At 45.2% G+C, this 22,842-nt stretch overlaps 1 protein-coding gene across 2 annotated transcripts in view; it reads left to right on the top strand.

The window, feature by feature from the left end:
• LOC124622118 (neuroendocrine convertase 1-like) overlaps positions 1-22,842 on the top strand; it is a 497,126-nt gene that overhangs the window by 344,140 nt on the left and 130,144 nt on the right. For both annotated transcript variants that reach the window (XM_047147727.1, XM_047147728.1), the window contains exon 7: positions 10,077-10,249. In XM_047147727.1, the coding sequence (XP_047003683.1) occupies positions 10,077-10,249 (173 nt within the window). The remainder of the gene's footprint in view (positions 1-10,076; positions 10,250-22,842) is intronic.

Consider the following 22,842-nt stretch of genomic DNA (forward strand, 5'->3'; position numbering starts at 1 on the left):
GATGTCCACTTCCCTACTCCACCAAAAGTCTGACTGGGCTGTCATTCGCACCCTGCGGCGTTCTATGCCAGCAACTGCCCATCCTATTCGCACAGCAACGGGCTTGTCGTATGATACCCTCCAAGTTGTGGAATGCTGGCAGATGCGTTCGAGGCCCAAAACCGCCCTCTGGTCCAGGACGACTTGCCACCTGTTACGAGAGCTGAAGGTGCAGAAGAACCGCTACCGTCGGAGGTGGAAGCAGTCTCGTGACCCTCAGGAGAAACGCCAAATGAGACGCCTCCAACGCGAATTCAGCCACCGACTCGCCGAATGGAGGTCTGAACAGTGGGATGACACGATGTCCACTTTCCTACTCCACCAAAAATCTGACTGGGCTGTCATTCGCACCCTGGGGCGTTCTATGCCAGTGACTGCCCGTCGTATTCGCACAGCAACGGGCTTGTCGTATGATACTCTCCAAGTTGTGGAAACGCTGGCAGATGCGTTCGAAGCCCAAAACCGCCCTCTGGTGCAAGGACGACTTGCCACCTGTTACGAGAGCTGAAGGTGCACAAGAACCGCTACCGTCGGAGGTGGAAGCAGTCTCATGACCCTCAGGACAAACGCCAAATGAGACGCCTCCAACGCGAATTCAGCCACCGGCTCGCCGAATGGAGGTCTGAACAGTGGGAGGACAGGATGTCCACTTTCCTACTCCACCAAAAATCTGACTGGGCTGTCATTTGCACCCTGCGGCGTTCTATGCCAGCGACTGCCTATCCTATTCGCACAGCAACGGGCTTGTCGTATGATACCCTCCAAGTTGTGGAAACGCTGGCAGATGCGTTCGAGGCCCAAAACCGCCCTCTGGTCCAGGATGACTTGCCACCTGTTACGAGAGCTGAAGGTGCTGAAGAACCGCTACCGTCGGAGGTGGAAGCAGTCTCGTGACCCTCAGGACAAACGCCAAATGAGACGCCTCCAACGCGAATTCAGCCACCGGCTCGCCGAATGGTGGTCTGAACAGTGGGAGGACAGGATGTCTACTTTCCTACTCCACCAAAAATCTGACTGGGCTGTCATTTGCACCCTGCGGCGTTTTATGCCAGCGACAGCCTATCCTATTCGCACAGCAACGGGCTTGTCGTATGATACCCTCCAAGTTGTGGAAACGCTGGCAGATGCATTCGAGGCCCTAAACCGCCCTCTGGTCCAGGATGACTTGCCACCTGTTACGAGAGCTGAAGGTGCAGAAGAACCGCTACCGTCGGAGGTGGAAGCAGTCTCGTGACCCTCAGGACAAACGCCAAATGAGACGCCTCCAACGCGAATTCAGCCACCGGCTCGCCGAATGGAGGTCTGAACAGTGGGAGGACAGGATGTCCACTTTCCTACTCCACCAAAAATATGACTGGGCTGTCTATCGCACCCTGCGGCGTTCTATGCCAGCGACTGCCCATCCTATTCGCACAGCAACGGGCTTGTCGTATGATACCCTCCAAGTTGTGGAAACGCTGGCAGATGCGTTCGAGGCCCAAAACCGCCCTCTGGTCCAGGACGACTTGCCACCTGTTACGAGATCTGAAGGTGCAGAAGAACCGCTACCGTCGGAGGTGGAAGCAGTCTCGTGACCCTCAGGACAAACGCCAAATGAGACGCCTCCAACGCGAATTCAGCCACCGGCTCGCCGAATGGAGGTCTGAACAGTGGGTGGACAGGATGTCCACTTTCCTACTCCACCAAAAATCTGACTGGGCTGTCATTTGCACCCTGCGGCGTTCTATGCCAGCGACTGCCTATCCTATTCGCACAGCAACGGGCTTGTCGTATGATACCCTCCAAGTTGTGGAAACGCTGGCAGATGCGTTCGAGGCCCAAAACCGCCCTCTGGTCCAGGACGACTTGCTACCTGTTACGAGAGCTGAAGGTGCAGAAGAACCGCTACCGTCGGAGGTGGAAGCAGTCTCGTGACCCTCAGGACAAACGCCAAATGAGACGCCTCCAACGCGAATTCAGCCACCGGCTCGCCGAATGGAGATCTGAACAGTGGGAGGACAGGATGTCCACTTTCCTACTCCACCAAAAATCTGACTGGGCTGTCATTCGCACCCTGCGGCGTTCTATGCCAGCGACTGCCCATCCCATTCGCACAGCAACGGGCTTGTCGTATGATTCCCTCCAAGTTGTGGAAACGCTAGCAGATGCGTTCGAGGCCCAAAACCGCCCTCTGGTCCAGGACCTTTCTCCGAACGAACTACAGGAAGAACATGAAGTCCTGACAGCTGCTGCTCCTTTCCACAACCGCCCACCCTAGTCTCCTCCCCTTCTTACGTCCATGGCAGAAATTCAGCGTATCCTTCGACGGAAACGTGGCCGGTCGGCCCCTGGATTGGATGGAATTTTAAATGAACATCTTTGCCACTTTCCCTGCACACCACTCATCTTGTTCACCAAGATTTTAGACTGTTGTCTCACGTCTGGCCTTTTCCCCCCTCAGTGGAAACAAGCCAAGCTGATTGCGATCCCCAAGAGGTTCAAGGACCCTACAGTCCCGACCAACAACAGACCCATCAGCCTCCTAAATACTATGGCGAAGGTCCTTGAATCTGTGATCCATCACCGACTTTCCCAACCTCTTGCGGCAGCTGGGACGAATCGTCCTGAACAGTTTGGATTCACTTCGCACCTCTCGCTGAACTTTAGGTCCTACAGATCACTGAACACATCAACAAAGGCTTCAACACTGATAAGTCGACAGCTGCCGTTTTTCTGGACTTGCAAAACGCCTACTACAAGATCTGGCAAGACAACCTCGTACTGACACAGACCCCTATACCGGATATTTATGTCAAGATCGTGGATGACTTCCTCTGTGGTAGTACTTTCCTAGTTTCTCAACGGGAATGCGTTCTGGCATTCGCCAATTGTCGGCAGGCACTCCGCAAGGATCGGTGCTATACCCCATCCTTTTTAATATCTATGTCAATGGTATGCCGGTCATCCCCGAGTGCCACCTTGCACAATACGCTGACGACACAGCACTATACACCACTGGCCGCATTACTGACGCCGTCGTCGCCCGCCTCCAGCGACAGGTGGACGCCACCACCCATCAGCCTCCTAAATACTATGGCGAAGGTCCTTGAATCTGTGATCCATCACCGACCTTCCCAACCTCTTGCGGCAGCTGGGACGAATCGCCCTGAACAGTTTGGATTTACTTCGCACCTCTCTGCTGAACTTCAGGTCCTATGGATCACTGAACACATCAACAAAGGCTTCAACACTGCCAAGTCGACAGCTGCCGTTTTTCTGGACTTGCAAAACGCCTACGACAAGATCTGGCAAGACAACCTCGTACTGACACAGACCCCTATACCGGATATTTATGTCAAGATCGTGGATGACTTCCTCTGTGGTAGGACTTTCCTAGTTTCTCAACGGGAATGCGTTCTGGCATTCGCCAATTGTCGGCAGGCACTCCGCAAGGATCAGTGCTATACCCCATCCTTTTTAATATCTATGTCAATGGTATGCCGGTCATCCCCGAGTGCCACCTTGCACAATACGCTGACGACACAGCACTATACACCACTGGCCGCATTACTGACGCCGTCGCCGCCCGCCTCCAGCGACAGGTGGACGCCACCATCACCTGGTGCCGGACAAACAAAATAGCTCTCAATGCCGCCAAAACTACAGCAGTTTACTTCACGAAACGGCGCCCAGCCCTCCGCCGCAACATTTCGATTGCAGGTGTGCGGGTACCCTGGTCCCCGACAACCACGTATCTCGGGGTCCACATGGACCACAAGTTGCTCTTCCACTGTCATGCGGAGTATGTCACCAACAAGGGGCAAAAGCTAACCAGGGCTTTGTACCCGCTCTTTCGCAGTAGGGAACTTAACCTGCACACCAAGCTCCGCATGTACCGAACAGTTATCGTGCCTGCCCTCACGTATCGATCTGCTGCATGGGCCACGATTAGTGTCACCAGGATGCGTACATTGCAGCGCCTGCAGAACAAGGTGCTCAGGTGGAGCCTGCACGCCCCGCCATTCACGAGAATTGTCGCTCTCCACGAGGAAGCGGATATCGTCCCCCTAAAGACGACCATACGCAACAACGCGCGGCGGCTCTATGAGAAAGTGGATGCCTTGCGGGACACTGTCCATGGGTTACGCCACGTTGGGACCACACTTCCACGCTGCTTGCATCGACATCCGGTTCCCCTAACCATCCTAGAGGAATCGGATTCCGACCATGGCTAACGATAGGGCTGGCACGCCCACCACAGACGCATCCTTTGGCGGGACTAGCCCCCATTCTACGTCCAATACTTTCCAACCATACTTGCCCACGTTACGCTAAATTTTTCTGCCTGACTCATGTAGTACTGTCACCGTCAGAGGGTGGTACGGGACTAAAAGTCCCACCGCCACACCTCCAAAGTGAATTGCAGTGACGCAGTCACTGCCCTGTGGATAAATTTACTGCCTCACCAACACAGTTAGACCGCAATAGACCAGTGATGCTGTACTGTAATATATCACAAAAAAATGTATTTGTTGTAGTTTATCATTGTACTTAAAGATATGATAGTGTTGTGTGCATACGCTCATGCAATACAGTGCGAGATATGTTCGTTTGTTACTTTGTGTGTATGTAATTTTTGATGAGTGGGTATGACCAGGCGCGCGGTGTCGTTGCTATGAGCCTGCCTCGAAATGTACTACGAGTAGCAATGACTAAAGGCGACTCTTAAATCACAAGTAATATAGGGCGATAGCACGAGCCTGCTTCGAAAACTGTTAAGAGAAGCAATGATAGATAGCGACTCCTAAATCATGAGTAGTACAGAACAATAGCGTTAATAAATGCAAATTCATGATGAGAGGTTCAGTTTTATGAAGAATGTACAATCCAGTATAGGTGTTTTTCTTTTAATAGTCTGTTCCGCGCTAATTAAGCCGCCAGGAAACTGCCTAATTAGTTCGCGATTGGTTTGAAGAACATTCTGGATACTTGGAGCGATTGCTTTGGTCAGCCACATCACCCGGAATGGATCCCATCGAACATTTATGGCACGTAATCGAGAGGTCAGTTCGAGCACAAAATGCTGCACCCGCAACACTTTCGCAATAGAGTCCGTGGCACGTCGATCTCCTGCATTACGCCTGGCAAAAGAATGTCAAACATGATGTTAGGAGGGATCTTAAGACTTGTCACCTCAGTGTGCAGTAACAGAAGAATGAAGGGGCATCAACTTACTGTTTGTAGTGCTGGTGCCTCCAGATTTTCTATATATATATATATATATATATATATATATATATATATATATATATATATATATATATTAGAGCTGACACGTGTTCCATTACATTTGGCACGCAATGCAATTCTAGTTTACTTCCGCCTGCCACTGCTGTATGATCCATTTATTATATAGAGCTAATTATGTGTCCCTGATAAACAATAACATTCATTCACGTATCCCAAATCAAATTGAAGCTGTTACAGTTTATAGCGCCACAGTAAATTCCGAAATACGACCTCATCTGCATTTTGAATGTATTTCTCTCCATATACATAATAAACAGTAGTTCCGCAGTGTGTTCATAGACGCGAGCCGCCTGGCGGTGCTACAGTAGCGAAGTTGCAGGAAAACTGTCCGAGATTAGTGATTCATTATAACTCTGTTATAACTTCATTGTTAACATGTGCTTGGTTGTTTTTTATATGTTTACTATACATTATTTTAATCTTATTATTAATAACGGTCATTTTATACTTATACTTCTTTTCCACTGTAAACGACAATTTCTACTGTTCCATTTACAAATATTTAGTATATTATCCATTCTCAGCCACTGTATTCGCATACAACGAAATAGTAAGCAACCATATGCATTAAAAGGAATTTAATTTATTTACCGATTTCGGGAACTTAGTGCCCTTTTTCGGAAGGTTACCTATCGCATTAATTGCGAGTGTCAGCCATATGATGCACTCAATAAAATGACATGGTATGTGGTTCATAATGTCCGTACAAAATCGGTATAAAGAAGCGAAACAACAAGTGCAGACATCATGCCAGAACGGGAACTAATGCTGATTGGCTCCTTTTGTGGCATTATGTCTGCATGTGTAGTTTCGGTTCTTTATAGTAATTTTACACATACGCTATGAACCACCAGGATAATGCTCGGGCATACACTGCTCGTGAAACTCAATGTGCTCTACAAGAAGTCCAGCAACTCCACTGACCACGGCCATCTCCGGATTTGTCTCCAGTCTCCACGTGGAGTGACCCGTGTGACTCAACCAACAACTCTTGCAGAAATACGTGAACAGGTCGAGCTGGCGTGGCGTAACGTATTCCTCTATTCGCCATCTGTACGACCGACCGGATTCCACCAGAGCACCCACGTTGCCGCTCTTGTAGTAATACGAGTGTCTCAGCATGGGTCGATATCTAGTACCCCAGAACCGCTTGTGCTATTGATCTGTAACAATAGACCTTGGTAACCTATAAAAGGATGTACTAGTATTTTCTCCGACTGTGTATATTTTGTTGACCCATAAGTCTTTTTTAAGTAAAAAATTTTGCGTGGTATGTAAAATGTTCTGGCGCTGCGTTTCATAATATTCGATAGACGATTATGTGCTCTACAAAACAGTCTTTTTAGTTTGTTTTTTTGCCGATAGACATCTGGTCCTTTCATATCATTAAAATGAATGATCAAGTCGACAAGCGAAAGCGTCTCCGACATCTTTGGCGTCTTGTTTATAATCGATGTGCCAAAGGCGCATAAGCTGCTCGAGCGATTTGCGAACTGTATAACGAAGAATCGGTGCCTCTTAGGACGGCTCAAGACTGGTTTAAGTGATTGAAATATCTCAGTTTCGACCTCAAAGGCGTGCATGATTCACTACAAACTGCTTGATTGCAACCGAACTGTGTATCAGGTGGAACTTTAAGTCCAAGAAATGGAATAAACTATCCAGCAAAAAAAATTGTCAGCTGCGAGTAGGAGTCGTGATCTGAGGCTTCCGTACAAACTTAATTATGTATACAGAAAGTTTATCCATTCTGGAAATCGAGAATCCCGATCATTTTTGCCCGTTATCGACATTGATACAGGCAAGATATCGGTTCCAGAGATTCCAAGACTTTCAAGAATATTTTTAATTTCAATAACATAAATTTAGCATAAAGTCGTCCAGGAGGCAGGCGACCATTATAAACATAATCATTCGTTCTCCATCCAAAAAAAAAAGGAAAAAAAATGGTTCAAGTGGCTCTGACCGTAGCGGTCGCGCGGTTCCAGACTGTAGCGCCTAGAACCGCTCGCCCACTCCGGCCGGCTCTCCATTCACAAACTGGTTCGCAATGGTTAAATTCAAATATCAAGCAGGGAATGACTATTACCCATATGAGGCGTTTCGGAATTTATCCACCATCAGATATCCAAGAGCGACTGCTGCACGATATCTACGTGGCGTTTCACATAAAACTTGAAACGTCATATCTAATTGCAGATATCGCTCCTGGATATCTGATGATGGATAAATTCCTAAACGCGTCACTAATTACTTGCCTGGTATTTCACTTTTACCGTTGCGACCTAATTAGCCTGAATACAGATCTGTTGACTCTTAATTTCAAGTCTGACGATGGATAACAAATGACAAAAGAAATGTTTTTTCGTGTGATACAATTACATTTTAACAAGTTTCGTATTTTTTTTCATTCACTTGCACTGTGAATCCTTCCTTATTGCCAATTTCATAATTCCAAGACTACGGGAACCACCCTAAGGGTTTGGATGAGTGAATTTGTATCAAAATATGACATGAATAGCCGTATCTTTTGACACAATGATTATAAGACTTGATACGTTTACCCTTTGCTGATAAAAAGGGGTCTTAACCGATGGACGGAGAGACAGACAGTCATATCTACATCTACATCTACATGATTACTCTGCAATTCACATTTAAATGCTTGGCAGAGGGTTCATCGAACCACAATCATACTATCTCCCTACCATTCCACTCCCGAACAGCGCGCTGGAAAAACGAACACCTAAACCTTTCTGTTCGAGCTCTGATTTCTCCTATTTTATTTTGATGATCATTCCTACCTATGTAGGTTGGGCTCAATAAAATATTTTCGCATTCGGAAGAGAAAGTTGGTGACTGAAATTTCGTAAATAGATCTCGCCGCGACGAAAAACGTCTTTGCTTTAATGACTTCCATCCCAACTCGCGTATCATATCTGCCACACTCTCTCCCCTATTACGCGATAATACAAAACGAGCTGCCCTTTTTTGCACCCTTTCGATGTCCTCGGTCAATCCCACCTGGTAAGGATCCCACACCGCGCAGCAATATTCTAACAGAGGACGAACGAGTGTAGTGTAAGCTGTCTCTTTAGTGGACTTGTTGCATCTTATAAGTGTCCTGCCAATGAAACACAACCTTTAGCTCGCCTTCCCCACAATATTATCTATGTGGTCTTTCGAACTGAAGTTGTTTGTAATTTTTACACCCAGGTACTTTGTTGAATTGACAGCCTTGAGAATTGTACTATTTATCGAGTAATCGAATTCCAACAGATTTCGTTTGGAACTCATGTGGATCACCACACACTTATCGTTATTTATTGATTTGTTGTTCACTTCCTGTTTATTTTTGTGGAAACCGACACTAAAAAAAAAAGACCACCAGAACTTAAGGGCCAGCCCATATAACGAATGAAAATTTTTTTCGTGTTATTTAATTAAAAATTTACAGGTTTCGGATTTTTTTCCTTTGGTTGTACTGTGAGACCTTGTTTCTTGCAGGAATTTCATGTTTCTAGGACTGCGGAAAGTACGCTATAGTTTTTGATGAATGACTGTGCGAGTGTCAAAATATGACGTAAATAAACCGTTTCTCTGGATTGGATTGACTTAGAAGTTTCAATTATTTACACCACCAAGCGAACATAGACATCTGTATGTGGCATAAATTTCAATGTGTTACATCGACTCGTTCGTGGGAAAAATGGTTTTTAATAGGCAGACAGACACAGACAGATGGTTGGACTACGAAGCGATCCTATAAAGGTTCCGCTTTTACCTACCGATGTACGGAACTCAATAAACCACCCGATCGGCGATATGGCGTTCTTCTGCGACACGACAACCACCTCACATCGCCAAATAAGCAATTCAAACGCTTAGCTGCCTTCAGATTTCTACCTGTTGCGATTCCCGTAAAATGCATTGCCTAGCGTATCGCTCAGTATTCACGTGGAGCTGATGGTCTGTGTGGACGATAAAACCAGGCGATTTCTGCTATCTAGGCACTGAGCAGCTTACTGAACGTTGGGAAGAGGTTAACGACAACAGAGACTACATCGTTTATTGATTTGTTGTTCATTTCTTGTTTATTTTTGTGGAAACCGACACTAAAAAAATAAGACCACCAGAACTTATGGGCCAGCCCAACAGCACAGACAGGTTTATTTTGCGTTTGGGACGGGTCGGGGGTGGGGGTGGGAAGGGAGTTGCTGTACGGGCAGCACAGGCAGGAAGAAATCAAGGAGGTAGTGTTTCAGGCTTGAGGTATACGAAGTACAATGAAACCGCAAGATTTTGAGATGAAAAAGAATATGAAGCTTGGGTTCATTCTATACAGCGTCATAAAAATTGACAACGACAGACCTGCTTACGGAGACGAATCTTTCTAAAAGATACTGAAGGTTTTCGTAGAATGGAATGTTAATGTCTCTAAAGGTCATTTCCTCGTGCCTCTTGTTTATTTACTCGGAACTGATACAGTAAATAAAAATGAAAGGGTCGATACGGAAAGGGACGCATAATTTCAGTCTATTGATGTAGTTGTCATAACTGGATGATACGTCGCACGAGAACCAACTCTTATTATTACACAGTTTTAGACAGTTTATAATTTACAAAGACGTTTTTTTCTGACGTAATTGATCTGTAAATGACAGAGTGGTCGCATTCAGTGTCGACTTTATGAAAAGAGCGGCGAGTTCAGTAGAATTATATCACCACTGCATACGGTTAATCCACAGGGGTGCGCTTGCTGGATGGTGACGTCAACGACAGGGTGGAGGGCGTGTCGCTGGGCTGGGCGCACCAGCTGGTCGACATCTACAGCGCCTCCTGGGGGCCCAACGACGACGGCCGGACCGTTGAGGGCCCGGGGCGGCTCGCAACTGAAGCCATCGAGAGGGGCATCCGAGAGGTAAGCTCCGCCGCTGACCTGTATTATCGCAGACCCACTGAGCACATCCAGGATGCCACCGAGACATATTCAGGGTAAACAATTATGACACCGACAGACTGCTGGGACAGATTCCTGATTGGAAATAGAGGGGAAAAATGGCCTATGAAACGTATCGTTGCCGTGGTAGATGGTGCTGACGAATGGAAGTTCCTCTGTCTACGTGCCGTGTGTTCCTCTTGCGCTGCAGGCTGTGTGATCGACGCAGCGCACTGTAAGCAGCAGAGTGATCAGATATTCGTGTTGGGAACAAGCCGAAATGGTGTTTGTGCACGGACAAGCAGATGGAAACTGCCGAGAGGCAGAAACCGGTCCTCCAAATCTGGTGTACATACAGTCCGCTGCTTTCCTGCTCATTAGTCTGCCTGAAAGGACCCATGACGACACAAACGCTTGGAATGTTGTGTGATGTGGTTGGTGTCTGTGAGAGTACTGGTTGTGGTACAGCCGTGCTGTCTCTCGACAGTTTCATCTGCACGGCCGTACACAGACACCATCGCTGCTTGCTCCCGACGTGAATAGCGGACCATTCTGCTGCTTACAGTAAACGCATCAATCACACAGTCTGTAACACACACAGCACATGGTAGGAGGAACTTTTATTCGTCAGCGCCATCTACCGTGCCAACGATTTATTTCCGCTCATATGTTCATAGGGTGTTTTCCCCCTACGTCAAGCCAGGATTCTGTCCCCATAGTTTCTCGGTTCTCACTAAGGGACTGATCTTTTCTCCAGCTCCACAAAAGCTACCAGTGGCCGAGATTATCAGTGGGGTAGAACAAGCGGTTCGGCACCTTCCTGAAGAGGCAGCAGATGAGGTAAGGCTTGCAACTAGTCGGATTTTAGTAACAGCCAAGCCTCCTAAGCCCAATGTGAGCAGAGTGGAGAAACTGGCATTGAAATCGTTAGGGAAGGATGAAGAGTTAGTTGTACTACCAGCCGACAAAGGGAATGCCACAGTTATCCACAATGCTACCTATTATCATAAGAAAGTGGCCATATTATTGGAAGATGCCACGTACCGTATTCTTAAACGGGATCCCACAGCAGCACTTAGTAGGAAGACAGGGGAGCTACTGAAGAACTCTGGCCTCCCAGAAGAACTAGTCAAGAATCTACGACCAAGAGCACCAAGGCCACCCAGGTTATATGGTCTACCCAAAGTCCATAAGGACGGGGTTCCGTTGAGACCTATTGTTAGTGCTATTGGGTCTCCTACATATCGGTTGGCAAAATACTTAACTAAATCATTAGCACCTATAGTCGGCCACTGTAGCCATCATATTACTAACTCAAAAATGTTTGTTGGCATTATAAAGCAGATGAGGATAGGTCCGAATGACATCATGATCAGCCTAGATGTGGTCTCTTTGTTTACAAAGGTTCCAGTGGAAGATACGTTAAAATGTTGGCTGCTCATTTCTCTCCTTAAATACTGAAGTTATTTCGACACACTTTGACGACCACCTATTTTTTGTATGGTGGAAAATATTATGAAATGATTGACGGAACAGCCATGGGTTCGCCACTGTCACCAGCCATAGCTAACTTCTTCATGGAGGATTTCGAAGAACGAGTGTTGAACAGTGCTCCCTTACGTACATCCTGCTTCTTCAGGTATGTTGACGATACATTTTTAATCTGGCCACATGGCAATGAGACACTGCAGCAGTTTGTTGAACATTTGAATGGTATACATCAGAACATAAGATTTACAGTGGAGGTGGAGAAGGACGGAAAGTTACCCTTCTTACAAGGAAACCTCCCCATCACACCCCCCTCAGATTTAGTTATAAGTTGGCACAGTGGATAGGCCATGAAACACTGAACACAGATCAATCGAGAAAACAGGAAGAAGTTGTGTGGAACTATGAAAAAAAAGCAAAATATACAAACTGAGTCGTCCATGCGCAACATATGCATCATCATGGAGAATGTGAGCTCAGGAGCGCCGTGCTCCCGTGGTTAGCGTGGACAGCTGAGGACCGAGAGGTCCTTGGTTCAAGTCTTTCTTTGAGTGAAAAATTTAATTTTTTATTTTCGCAAAGTTATGGCCTGTGCGTTCGTTCATTGACGTCTCTATTCACTGAAATAATTTTAGTGTCTGTGTTTTGCGACCCCACCGCAAAACCGTGCGATTAGTAGACGAAAGGACGTGCATCTCCAATGGGAACCGAAAACATTTGATCGCAAGGTCATACGTCAACCGATTCCTCCACAGGAAAACACGTCTGATATATTCTATACGACACTGGAGACGGCATGTGCGTCACATGACGGGAATATGTTGTCGACCCACCTAAATTGTACACTTGGCGAATGGGTAAAAAGATCATTCTACCTTGCCCGATTTAGGTTTCCTTGTGGATGTGATAATCACTCCCAAAAAAGTGATGAAAACATAAGAATTTGCACATAAGCTGGAACAAATGAATGCAACAGTTTCACAGTCACACAGTTTTCCCTGTGCTCTGTCAAAACATATGTTTTTAACGTTTTCAAATTTTTCCGTGTGTAGACCGTCAAATCCTGCATATGTCCAAGCAAATCTGAACATGTCCTGGAATTTTGGAGAGCGAAGTTGATTATGCGTAAGTGCCTGAACTTTCATAATTGTCTGAAAATAAAAAATTAAACTTTTCACTCGAGGGAAGACTTGAACCAAGGACCTCTCGTTCCGCAGCTGCTCACGCTAACCGCAGGACCACGGCGCTCCTGAGCTTATGTTATCCTTTTGTGGCATATCCTTCGCATGGATTATTCAGTTTGTACATTTTGCTTATTTTTTTCATAGTTCCACACAACTTCTTCCTGTTTTCTCGATTGATCTGTGTTCAGTGTTTCAAGGCCTATCCACTGTGCCAACTTATAACTAAATCTGAGGGGGGTGCGATGGGGAGGTTCCCTTGTTAGATGTACTGGTGGAGCGAAAATCAGATGGTCGTCTCGGACATTCTGTGCACAGAAAACCGACGCATACAGATTTATATCTAAACGCGCGTAGTTTTCACCACCCAGCTCAGAAGAGAGCTATGCTGAACTCCTTGGTACACAGAGCAAGGACTATTTCGGACGAGGATCATCTCGGCTCCGAGATTAACCATCTGACGACGGTATTCATAAAAAATGGTTATTCTGATCGTGATATCACATCTACTCTGGCGAAGAAACCAAGAAAGGACGCAGTTCGAACAGATCAAGAGGACCAACACATCGCGCGGCTACCATTCTGCGGTGCAACGACCAGCAAGATCGGCAGAGTCCTGAGCCGGCAAGGAATCAGACCAGTCTTCCGGCCACCCAGGAACAGTAAGGAAATGCTGCGACCCGTGAAAGATGATCTTGGCCTGAGAGTACCGGGAATTTACAGCATTCCTTGCGAGTGTGGCAAAAGTTATGTGGGCCAGTCTATAAGAACTGTCGCCGATCGCTGTGTGGAACATCAGCGTCACCTGAAATACAGGTACCTAGAAAAATCAGCGGTGGCTGAGCACAGTTTGTTAAATAAACATAAGATTTTATTCAATGAAACAAGACTACTTGCTCACGCTTCAAACTATTGGGACTCTGTCATCAGGGAAGCAGTTGAAATTAGACTCTGTGAAAATAATTTCAACAGAGATTCCGGTTATGCACTCAGCAATGCATGGAAGCGCGCAATTTATGTAGAAAGAGCGCAGAGGGAGACTTCTTACATTCCTCGCAGTTCTCCGCCTGTTGCGATGGATGGCGCTGCAAGCAACGCTGGATAAAGCGCGCAAACAAAATCTATGGATATAGAGGCCGCCACCTCAGTACGCATCGGTTTCACGGTGACGTCATCCATCCAATGAGAAGCCGTCCACTGCTTATAAAAGCGGAAGCCTCACCAGTCCACGACAGTCAGTTTTACCCCTGACGAAGATGACGGAGGTAGTCATCGAAATCTTGGGATTTTATCCAAATTTGACGCGGCAAGTAAACCGAGAACTTTTTATGCAAGTTTCCTGATATGTTTGTAGTTCCTTTGCGTCACAATTTCTGGTGGTCCGTCACTGCCTTCTTAACTATACCTACACTCTAAGAGTGCTCTTAAAATCACTCTTTTGATCGTAATTTAAGTCCGATCCAGTTTCTTCTCCTTTTTCTTACGTTAAGTATTCTTCTCTGCTCTCCAACTCTTCTCATAGCCTCCTCATTATTTACTACATCAAACTTATTCTGTCCACACTCCGCCAAGAAAACATCTCAAAAGACTTCAGCCTTATTCTATCATTATTCTCCCGTTCCAACATCCCAGAGAACAACCCTCAAATGTTTGTCCATACTGCTGCAGAAAACTTTCCTTTTCTTACAAAATTACAAAATGTCTCTTTCGCCACTGCTATCTTGGTTTGAATTTCTGTGCTGTTCCAGTCGCTTTCTTTCCTGCTTCCTAGATATTTAACGGTTTGCGCATCTAGTGTCACGCCATTCATAGTGCCATTACTTCTGTTTTCTTTGTATTGATTATCAATCCATTGATCTTTCCGATTAATTCCCGCAATTCTTTTTCATCCGTTGCTACAACGGCCGTGTTGTCTCAGTGCTCAAACTCCATATTATTCTCTTGTCTTCCAGGGGTCACTGCTGTCATATCCTTTAAGTAGAGACGGAAAGTGTATGAGATATACAACGTTTTTATTTTACTCCATCTCCTAGCTTTGAGAGACGAAATAGTGAAGGTACCAGAGCATCAAGTAGGTAAAAAGACTTGGGCTAATAGATATCCTTGGGTAACAGAAGAGACATTGAATTTAAATGATGAAAGGAGAAAATATAAAAATGCAGTAAATGAAGCAGGCAAAAAGGAATACAAACGTCTCAAAAATGAGATCGACAGGAAGTGCAAAATGGCTAAGCAGGGATGGCCAGGACAAATGTAAGGATGTAGAGGCACATATCACTACAGATAAGATAGATACTGCCTGCAGGAAGATTAAAGAGACCTTTGGAGAAAAGAGAACCACTTGTAAGAATATCAAGAGATCAGATGGAAACCCAGTTCTAAGCAAAGAAGGGAAAGCAGAAAGGTGGAAGGAGTATATTGAGGGTCTATACAAGGGCGATGTCCTTGAGGACAGTATTATAGAAATGGAAGAGAATGAAGATGAAATAGGAGATATGATACTGCGTGAAGAGTTTGGCAGAGCACTAAAAGACCTGAGTCGAAACAAGGTCACAGGAGTAGACAACATTCCATTAGATCTACTGACAGCCTTCGGAGGGCCAGCCCTGACAAAACTACCATCTAGTGAATAAGATGTATGAGACAGGCGAAACACTCTCAGACTTCAAGAAGAATATAATAATTCTAATCCCAAAGAAAACAGGTGTTGACAGATGTGAAAATTACCGAACTATCAGTTTAATAAGCCATGGCTGCAAGATACTAACGCGAATTCTTTACAGATGAATGGAAAAGTTGGTAGAAGCCGACCTCGGGGAAGATCAGTTTGGATTCCGTAGAAATGTTGGAACACGTGAGGCAATACTAACGCTACAACCTATCTTAGAAAACAGATTTAGAAAAGGCAAACCTACGTTTCTAGCATTTGTAGACTTAGAGAAAGCTTTTGACAGTGTTGACAGGAATACTCTTTCAACTTATGAAGGTGGTAGGGGTAAAATACAGGGAGCGAAAGGCTATTTACAATTTGTACAGAATCCAGATGGCAGTTATAAGACGCGAGGGGCACGAAAGGGAAGCAGTGGATGGGAAGGGAGTGAGACAGGGTTGTGGCCTATCCCCGTTGTTATTCAATCTGTATATTGAGCAAGCAGTAAAGGAAACAAAAGAAAAAAATCGGAGTTGGAATTAAAATCCAAGGAGAAGAAATAAAATCTTTGATTTTCGCCAATGACATTGTAATTCTGTCATACAGCAAAGGATCTGGAAGAGCAGCTGAACGGGATGGACCGTGTCTTGAAAGGAGGATATAAGATGAACATCAACCTAAGCAAAACGAGAATAAAGGAATGTAGTCGAACTAAATCGGGTGATGCTGCGGGAATTAGATTAGGAAATGAGACGCTTGAAGTAGTACATGAGCTTTGCTATTTGGGGAGCAAAATAACAGATGATCGTCGAAGTAGAGAGGATATAAAATGTAGACTGGCAATGGCATGGAAAGCGTTTCTGAAGAAAAGAACTTTGTTTACATCGAGTGTAGATTTAAGTGTCAGGAATTCGTTTCTGAAAGTATTTATATGAAGCGTAGCCATCTATGGAAGTGAAACGTGGGCGATAAATAGTTTAGACAAAAAGAGAATAGAAGCTTTCGAAATGTGGTGCTACAGAAGAATGCTGAAGATTAGATGGGTGGATCATATAACTAATGAGGAAGTATTGAACAGGATTGGGGAGAAGAGGAGTTTGTGGCACAACTCGACTAGAAGAAGGATCGGTTGGTAGGGCATATTCTGAGGCATCAAGGGATCACTAATTTAGTATTGGAGGGTAGCGTGGAGGGTAAAAATTGTAGAGGGAGACTAAGAGAGGAATACACTGAACAGATTCAGAAGGATATAGGTTGCAGTAGGTACTGGGAGATGAAGAAGCTTGCACAGGATAGAGTAGCATGGAGAGCCGCAGCAAACCAGTCTCTGGACTAAAGACCACAACAACAACAACAACTCCTAATTCAGTCGTGCTGGTAATTCTTCCTTTCATTTTCACTGATACTTCAACATATCAGTAACAGACAGAAACGCAAGAACACATAGTTGCTCTGAAGTTCATCTTTGACACACACACACACACACACACACACACACACACACACACACACACACACACAAACACACACAACACACACAGTGGTTACGGTTACTACAAGCCACACCACAATTTGGGAAACGGGGCCAAATTTCTTACTGTCGAGTTGACATTTTCACACACACATTTTTTATTCATATCTTATAGAAACTGACCGTACGGCAATCAACAACCTTTCAAAACATGCTAACGGCAATCAAGTAATTTATAGCAATACAACAGTTTACAAAATTTAAAGAACATTAGTAAACAGGCTACTAAAGTAAATACAGAACTATGTTAATAAAGTACGGTGAGGTAGTGAAGCTACCAACACCGCCATTAAAAAAAATCAAAGATCTCAGCAAAAACACGATTAATGGCAATAAAGGAATGGAGGAATTTAAAAAAGTTTTTAAACAAGTGTCCTGGAATATCATTAGAACATAACAGATATCACGGACCCGTGTAAGGCGGCCACAAATCACCCACTCAGGGATGCTCAGGTTAGGCAGAATACTGACCAATTTAAATACGCCCGTAAACACAATTGCCACTCTCAGGCTGGTCACTGCACCGACTTTTAGCCAGCGAAAACTTGTAATAAGATGTCTTAACTTGCTGACAGAATTAGAGCTAACCTCGTGCAAGGAAACATTACACCACACAGTCCTGAATGAGTGACCACATGATCAACCAACAAGAAGCATGAATTTACTCATACCACACCACAGAATAGCGAAACAATTAAACTGTCAAAACTACACCTCCCATCGGGCAGTAACGAGAGGAGGAGGAAAAATCACTGTCTTCAATTACACCGGTGCCGGGGACAGGAAACCCGATCGCCGGAGGCCACGAGGCCGAAGAGACACTGGTTACGCAAACTTATTACTTAATGATTAAACGTTCCACTAACTTAACTTGCAATTATGCTCGAACAGGCAGTACACGACCTCGGATGGCAAGGATCCATACATCTGACCGCGCACGCGTCGCCAGTGTGCCCAACACGCCACGGTCACAAGACAACACGCTCTGTCACCGGATTTCACGTCTCCTCTGCAACGTTGACGGGTAGTGACCGCTCCTTCATGTTAGGTGTCTCCTTTTAAACTCCAGAGTTAAAACGGAGGATTTAAAGAAGCTTGTTAACGTCCCACCAAGGCGAAATGAACAGCAACTACTCGTGGGGCGATTCTGTATACAACCAACCCGCGGGGAGCTCTTCCGTCAACTCGACTCGCTCATTACACACAACCGACATACATCACGTGGCGACTCGGTACAACCGACCACGCCTCGTCCGCGCCGGCGATCCACACTGCCCTCCCGTGTCCACCACACTCTCTGCGCACAACGCCCCTACTTCCGCGCCACCACACGAAGTTACCACCGGTCAAAGATCTCACTTCCTCCATAGATATCGATAGCCGAGGGAAAAGACAACCAAGCAGCCACTTAATGACAGACAACATATCAAACAAACATGTCAGGGGAAGAAAAGGAAAACCAATGCAATTTAAGCACAAGGTGTAGCACGAGTCGATACACGGCCCAACCTTCTATTATACAACAAACTTATACGCAACAAAGAACAATAATTTTATATTCTGCAGACTTTCTGGTCAGGGGCTGATCTGCATGTTGTAATATTTGAAGAAGTATTTGAAAGTCAAGATCACATTTAAGTATTTATTTTGAACTGATGACCGGTTTCAATAATACTTTGCTGTTACCTTCGGATCCAAAGGAAGGCAGACAGGAAAAACACAGAGAACAGAAGCACATCGTGTGAGTTTCCTGTCTTTTTCCTTGTGGTACCTTGCTTTAGATCCGAATATGACAGAAAAGTCCTGCTGAATAAAGTCTTCACTTCAAAATAAATACGTTTTTAAATGTGACCATGGCTCTGAAGTATTTCTTCAAATATTACAAAGAATAATAAACTTTTGCACACAGTTTGCAAATACTAACAACGTAACAACATTATTTTATCTGTCTGTGAAGGTTTTCGCCGCCTGTGAATGCAAAACAAGAAATATTTATGTGTTTCTGGCTACACTTTGTCGCTTAGGTCGCGGTAAGACAGTTCAGCTCCTTATATATGTATTAGTGTCAGAGATGAACACATTCCGCCTTTAACCTGCCCATGCTTGCCTTTTAGGCAGACACGTAAGCTGCCGCTACGCCGAACCCAAGAGGACTAAAGGAGTATTATTTGCCCGCTCGGATTCTCGCTCTGCTACACGAGATAGTAGTTCATGCTGTATGTTTTTATTGCAGTGTTATAAGCAGGGTTCGGAAGTTGATGCAAAGTTCTCTTTTACCCCAGTAAAACAAGACGAGGCTCAATGAAATATACATTCATTTTGGGTCGTTGCCGACCAGAAAGTTGTGGATTTTATTTGCCCCTATTTTTACTTTTCGGCGAATTTTGAACTTATATATTTATTTAGATGTTAACAGTTTTCTGTAACTTCACGTCCTTTTTACTAGTAATGGCTGTTCTCAACTCGAATCATCATCAGGTCACCTCCAATGTATGTTAACTGTTGCACGCAGAATCATCTCTGGAAGTCGAGTTCCCTTACATGCACGAACCTGAGGATGTCTGTCTTACTGAACGCCAACTAAAGTAAAGTTTTGGAAGTCTAGTTTCTGAACTGAGCCAAATAAGACCCCAATTATACCAGTTTTAATTACTTTTTGTAGGATATGTTTTGCAGGTTCGCCGAATTCATTCTAAGTCACCAAAATAGTTCATTCTAAATTCCTCAGGTGCATCTTAGCAAACACGAAGCTCGTTTTTCGTATTACGCCAGTCTAAACAGTACATGTCTGAAAGAGGAAGCTTTTCTTTAATATTAAGCTTTCATCGCACTACGCTACATACCAAAAATGTGATTTTTTATGTACACTGAGCCATAATATTTCCTGCTTCATTCAATGTTTGCCCTAATTTTAGAAATCCTGTATACTGATAAATGGTCTCAAGTCATTGGCAAACATTTCCACACACTTATCAGCCACAAAATCTTCGTCCTCTCTCAAAATATTTTGAAATGAATTAACTGCTGGACAAAAACCCGAGGTTGCCGAATGAGAGTTTAGTAACTTTTTACACAATTTGCATTGCGAGATACCTGCTGACTAATTTTATGCTGCCTCATAAACACACGAAGATTTTTCTCCTGCTGGACTTTGACTCTGTCTCGTGAGGGCTATATATTCCCCAGTTGTTAATTTCTCATTGGCCTCGTGTAAATTTGAATTGTTCATTTGCTGCTCCCACCGTTAAGATAGCTGAGCTGCAGTGAAGCTACCAATGCAAACCTATACCTAGTTAGTCACTTTGTGTTGAAAGCGCAAACTGTTGTTAGTGGCAGCAGGCTGACCGGGTCCCATGAAGCTTGCCAGACTTGCAAAAACCCAAACTGGTCTGCTTAGACCACTGTGCATAAGTACAAATGTTGAGCTGCTTAAATGATTGTGGCAGTGATAGGGGCTGGAATGTGGAAGTAAATTTGCACGCCTCTGATTAGTGTCGAGCACTTAAATCTCATAAACGCAGATCAACAACAGTTGAACATTGGCCTGGTCGATTGTTTACGAATCTGGCAACAGGTGTCGGCCAACCACTTCAACCCTACGCGATGCACGTCGCAGTTGCCTTTCCCGTCGTATTCCTCCAAAGGCTGGCTGCCAAGTTGGGCTGAGGGCGAAACAGTTATCTCAATTAACAAAATTCATCGACACTCGTAAGTACATTGTCTCGTTAATAACGCTGTCCCAGAAGCCATTATTTGAGCAGGTGGCAGACATCTTTTCAAGCCGGCCGGTGTGGCCGTGCGGTTCTAATCGCTTCAGTTTGGAACCGCGAGACTGCTACGGTCGTAGGTTCGAATCCTGCCTCGGGCATGGATGTGTGTGATGTCCTTAGGTTAGTTAGGTTTAAGTAGTTCTAAGTTCTAGGGGACTGATGACCTCAGAAGTTAAGTCCCGTAGTGCTCAGAGCCAGCCATCTTTTCAATTTCCAACATGTAGTTTTCCATTAAGCTGCTCACGGCTAGAGCAAATATATTTTCCTGCTATAGTCGTAGTTTGCGTATGTGTTCCGTCCGTAGCAAGGAGATACATCCCTGCGTTTGTCCAATGTAAACATTTCCACATTCCCACGGTAACTGATACACCCAGGCATACGATGTCCAAGGTCATATTTCATGCTACCCTGAAAGTTCCTTATTTTTGCAGCCGGACGAAATATTGGTATTGGTACCTTTTTTAGACAGCGCTTGCCGAAACTGCTGCAATCTATGGCAGGAGCGCAATCCTCCAGTATTTTTCATTGTTTTCTTCTGTATCTTATACTATATGACAGGTGCTTTAATTTTATATTTTAGTTATTGAGAAACTGTGTTACATTTTCTTTCTTCCAGCATACATTTAATTCACGAGGGGTGAATATGCGACCCTTTAACACAATGGAGCGCTTCAGCAACCGTGAATTGTTTAGACAATAAGAAATTCAGCCTTCAGTTGCAAGGTAATTTTTTTTAGTTTGCCTAGGTTTCGATGCCAATAATGGTATCTTCTCAGAACCTATAAATTAACCCATACGGACAAATATTAAACACTGAAATACATCATCAATCTTATGATTTCATAATAAGGAAAATCGTGATACTTACAAAAATTAAATTATTTTGAGGGCCAAACGTTGGCCATGTCACAGAATAAAACTAATGCAGAATAAAGACGCATAATCATAAGATTATGTCTGTCAGTGTTAAAAACAATAAGAAAAACGTAGACGCAGCTACGCCGGGCCAGGAATAAGGGTCACACGTAAGCAACAAGTAAACTAGGAGTTGCGAGCAGTTCTGCGGCGAGGCTCGGCCAGCAGACAAGCGCATACGTGAGCGCATGCGGCAAGCGCTACAGACAAGCTGTATCAAAATTACTTATCGCAACGTTAACTGTAAACAAAATGTGAGCCCGCCCGGTTGGCCGTGCGGTCTAACGCACGGTTTTCCGGGCGCGAATGAGCGCCTGGTCCCTGGCACGAATCCGCCCGGCGGAGCCGGCCTGTGTGGCCGAGCGGTTCTAGGCGCTACAGTCTGGAACCGCGCGACCGCTACGGTCGCAGGTTCGAATGCTGCCTCGGGTATGGATGTGTGTGATGTCATTAGGTTAGTTAGGTTTAAGTAGTTCTAAGTTCTACGGGACTAATGACCTCAGAAGTGTGTCCCGTAGTGCTCAGAGCCAGCCGCCCGGCGGATTTGTATCGATGTCCGGTGAACAGGCCAGTCTGTGGATGGTTTTTAGGCGGTTTTCCATCTGGCTCGGCGAATGCGGGCTGGTTTCCCTTATTCCGCCTCAGTTACACTATGTCGGCGATTGCTGCGCAAACGAGTTCTCCACGTACGCGTACACCACCATTACTCTACCACGCAAACATTGGGGCTACACTCGTCTGGTGTGAGACGTTCCCTGGGGGGTCCACCGGGGGCCGAACCGCACAGTAACCCTGGGTTCGGTGTGGGGCGGCGGAGGGGTGAAGTGGACTGCGGTAGTCGTTGTGGGGTTGTGGTCCACTGCGGATGCGGCGGGGACGGAGCCTCTCCGTGGTTTCTAGGTCCCCGGTTAACATACAATACAATGCATACATACAAACAAAATGTGACAGGAAACAGTCCTGCAAATGGTACAGCACATTAATCAGTTTTCGTAAGAAGTAGCAACTATTCTATCTTATTGTCTGAATATACGACATTG

Source organism: Schistocerca americana, chromosome 7 (assembly GCF_021461395.2).
Source record: "Schistocerca americana isolate TAMUIC-IGC-003095 chromosome 7, iqSchAmer2.1, whole genome shotgun sequence".
Lineage (NCBI taxonomy): Eukaryota > Metazoa > Arthropoda > Insecta > Orthoptera > Acrididae > Schistocerca > Schistocerca americana.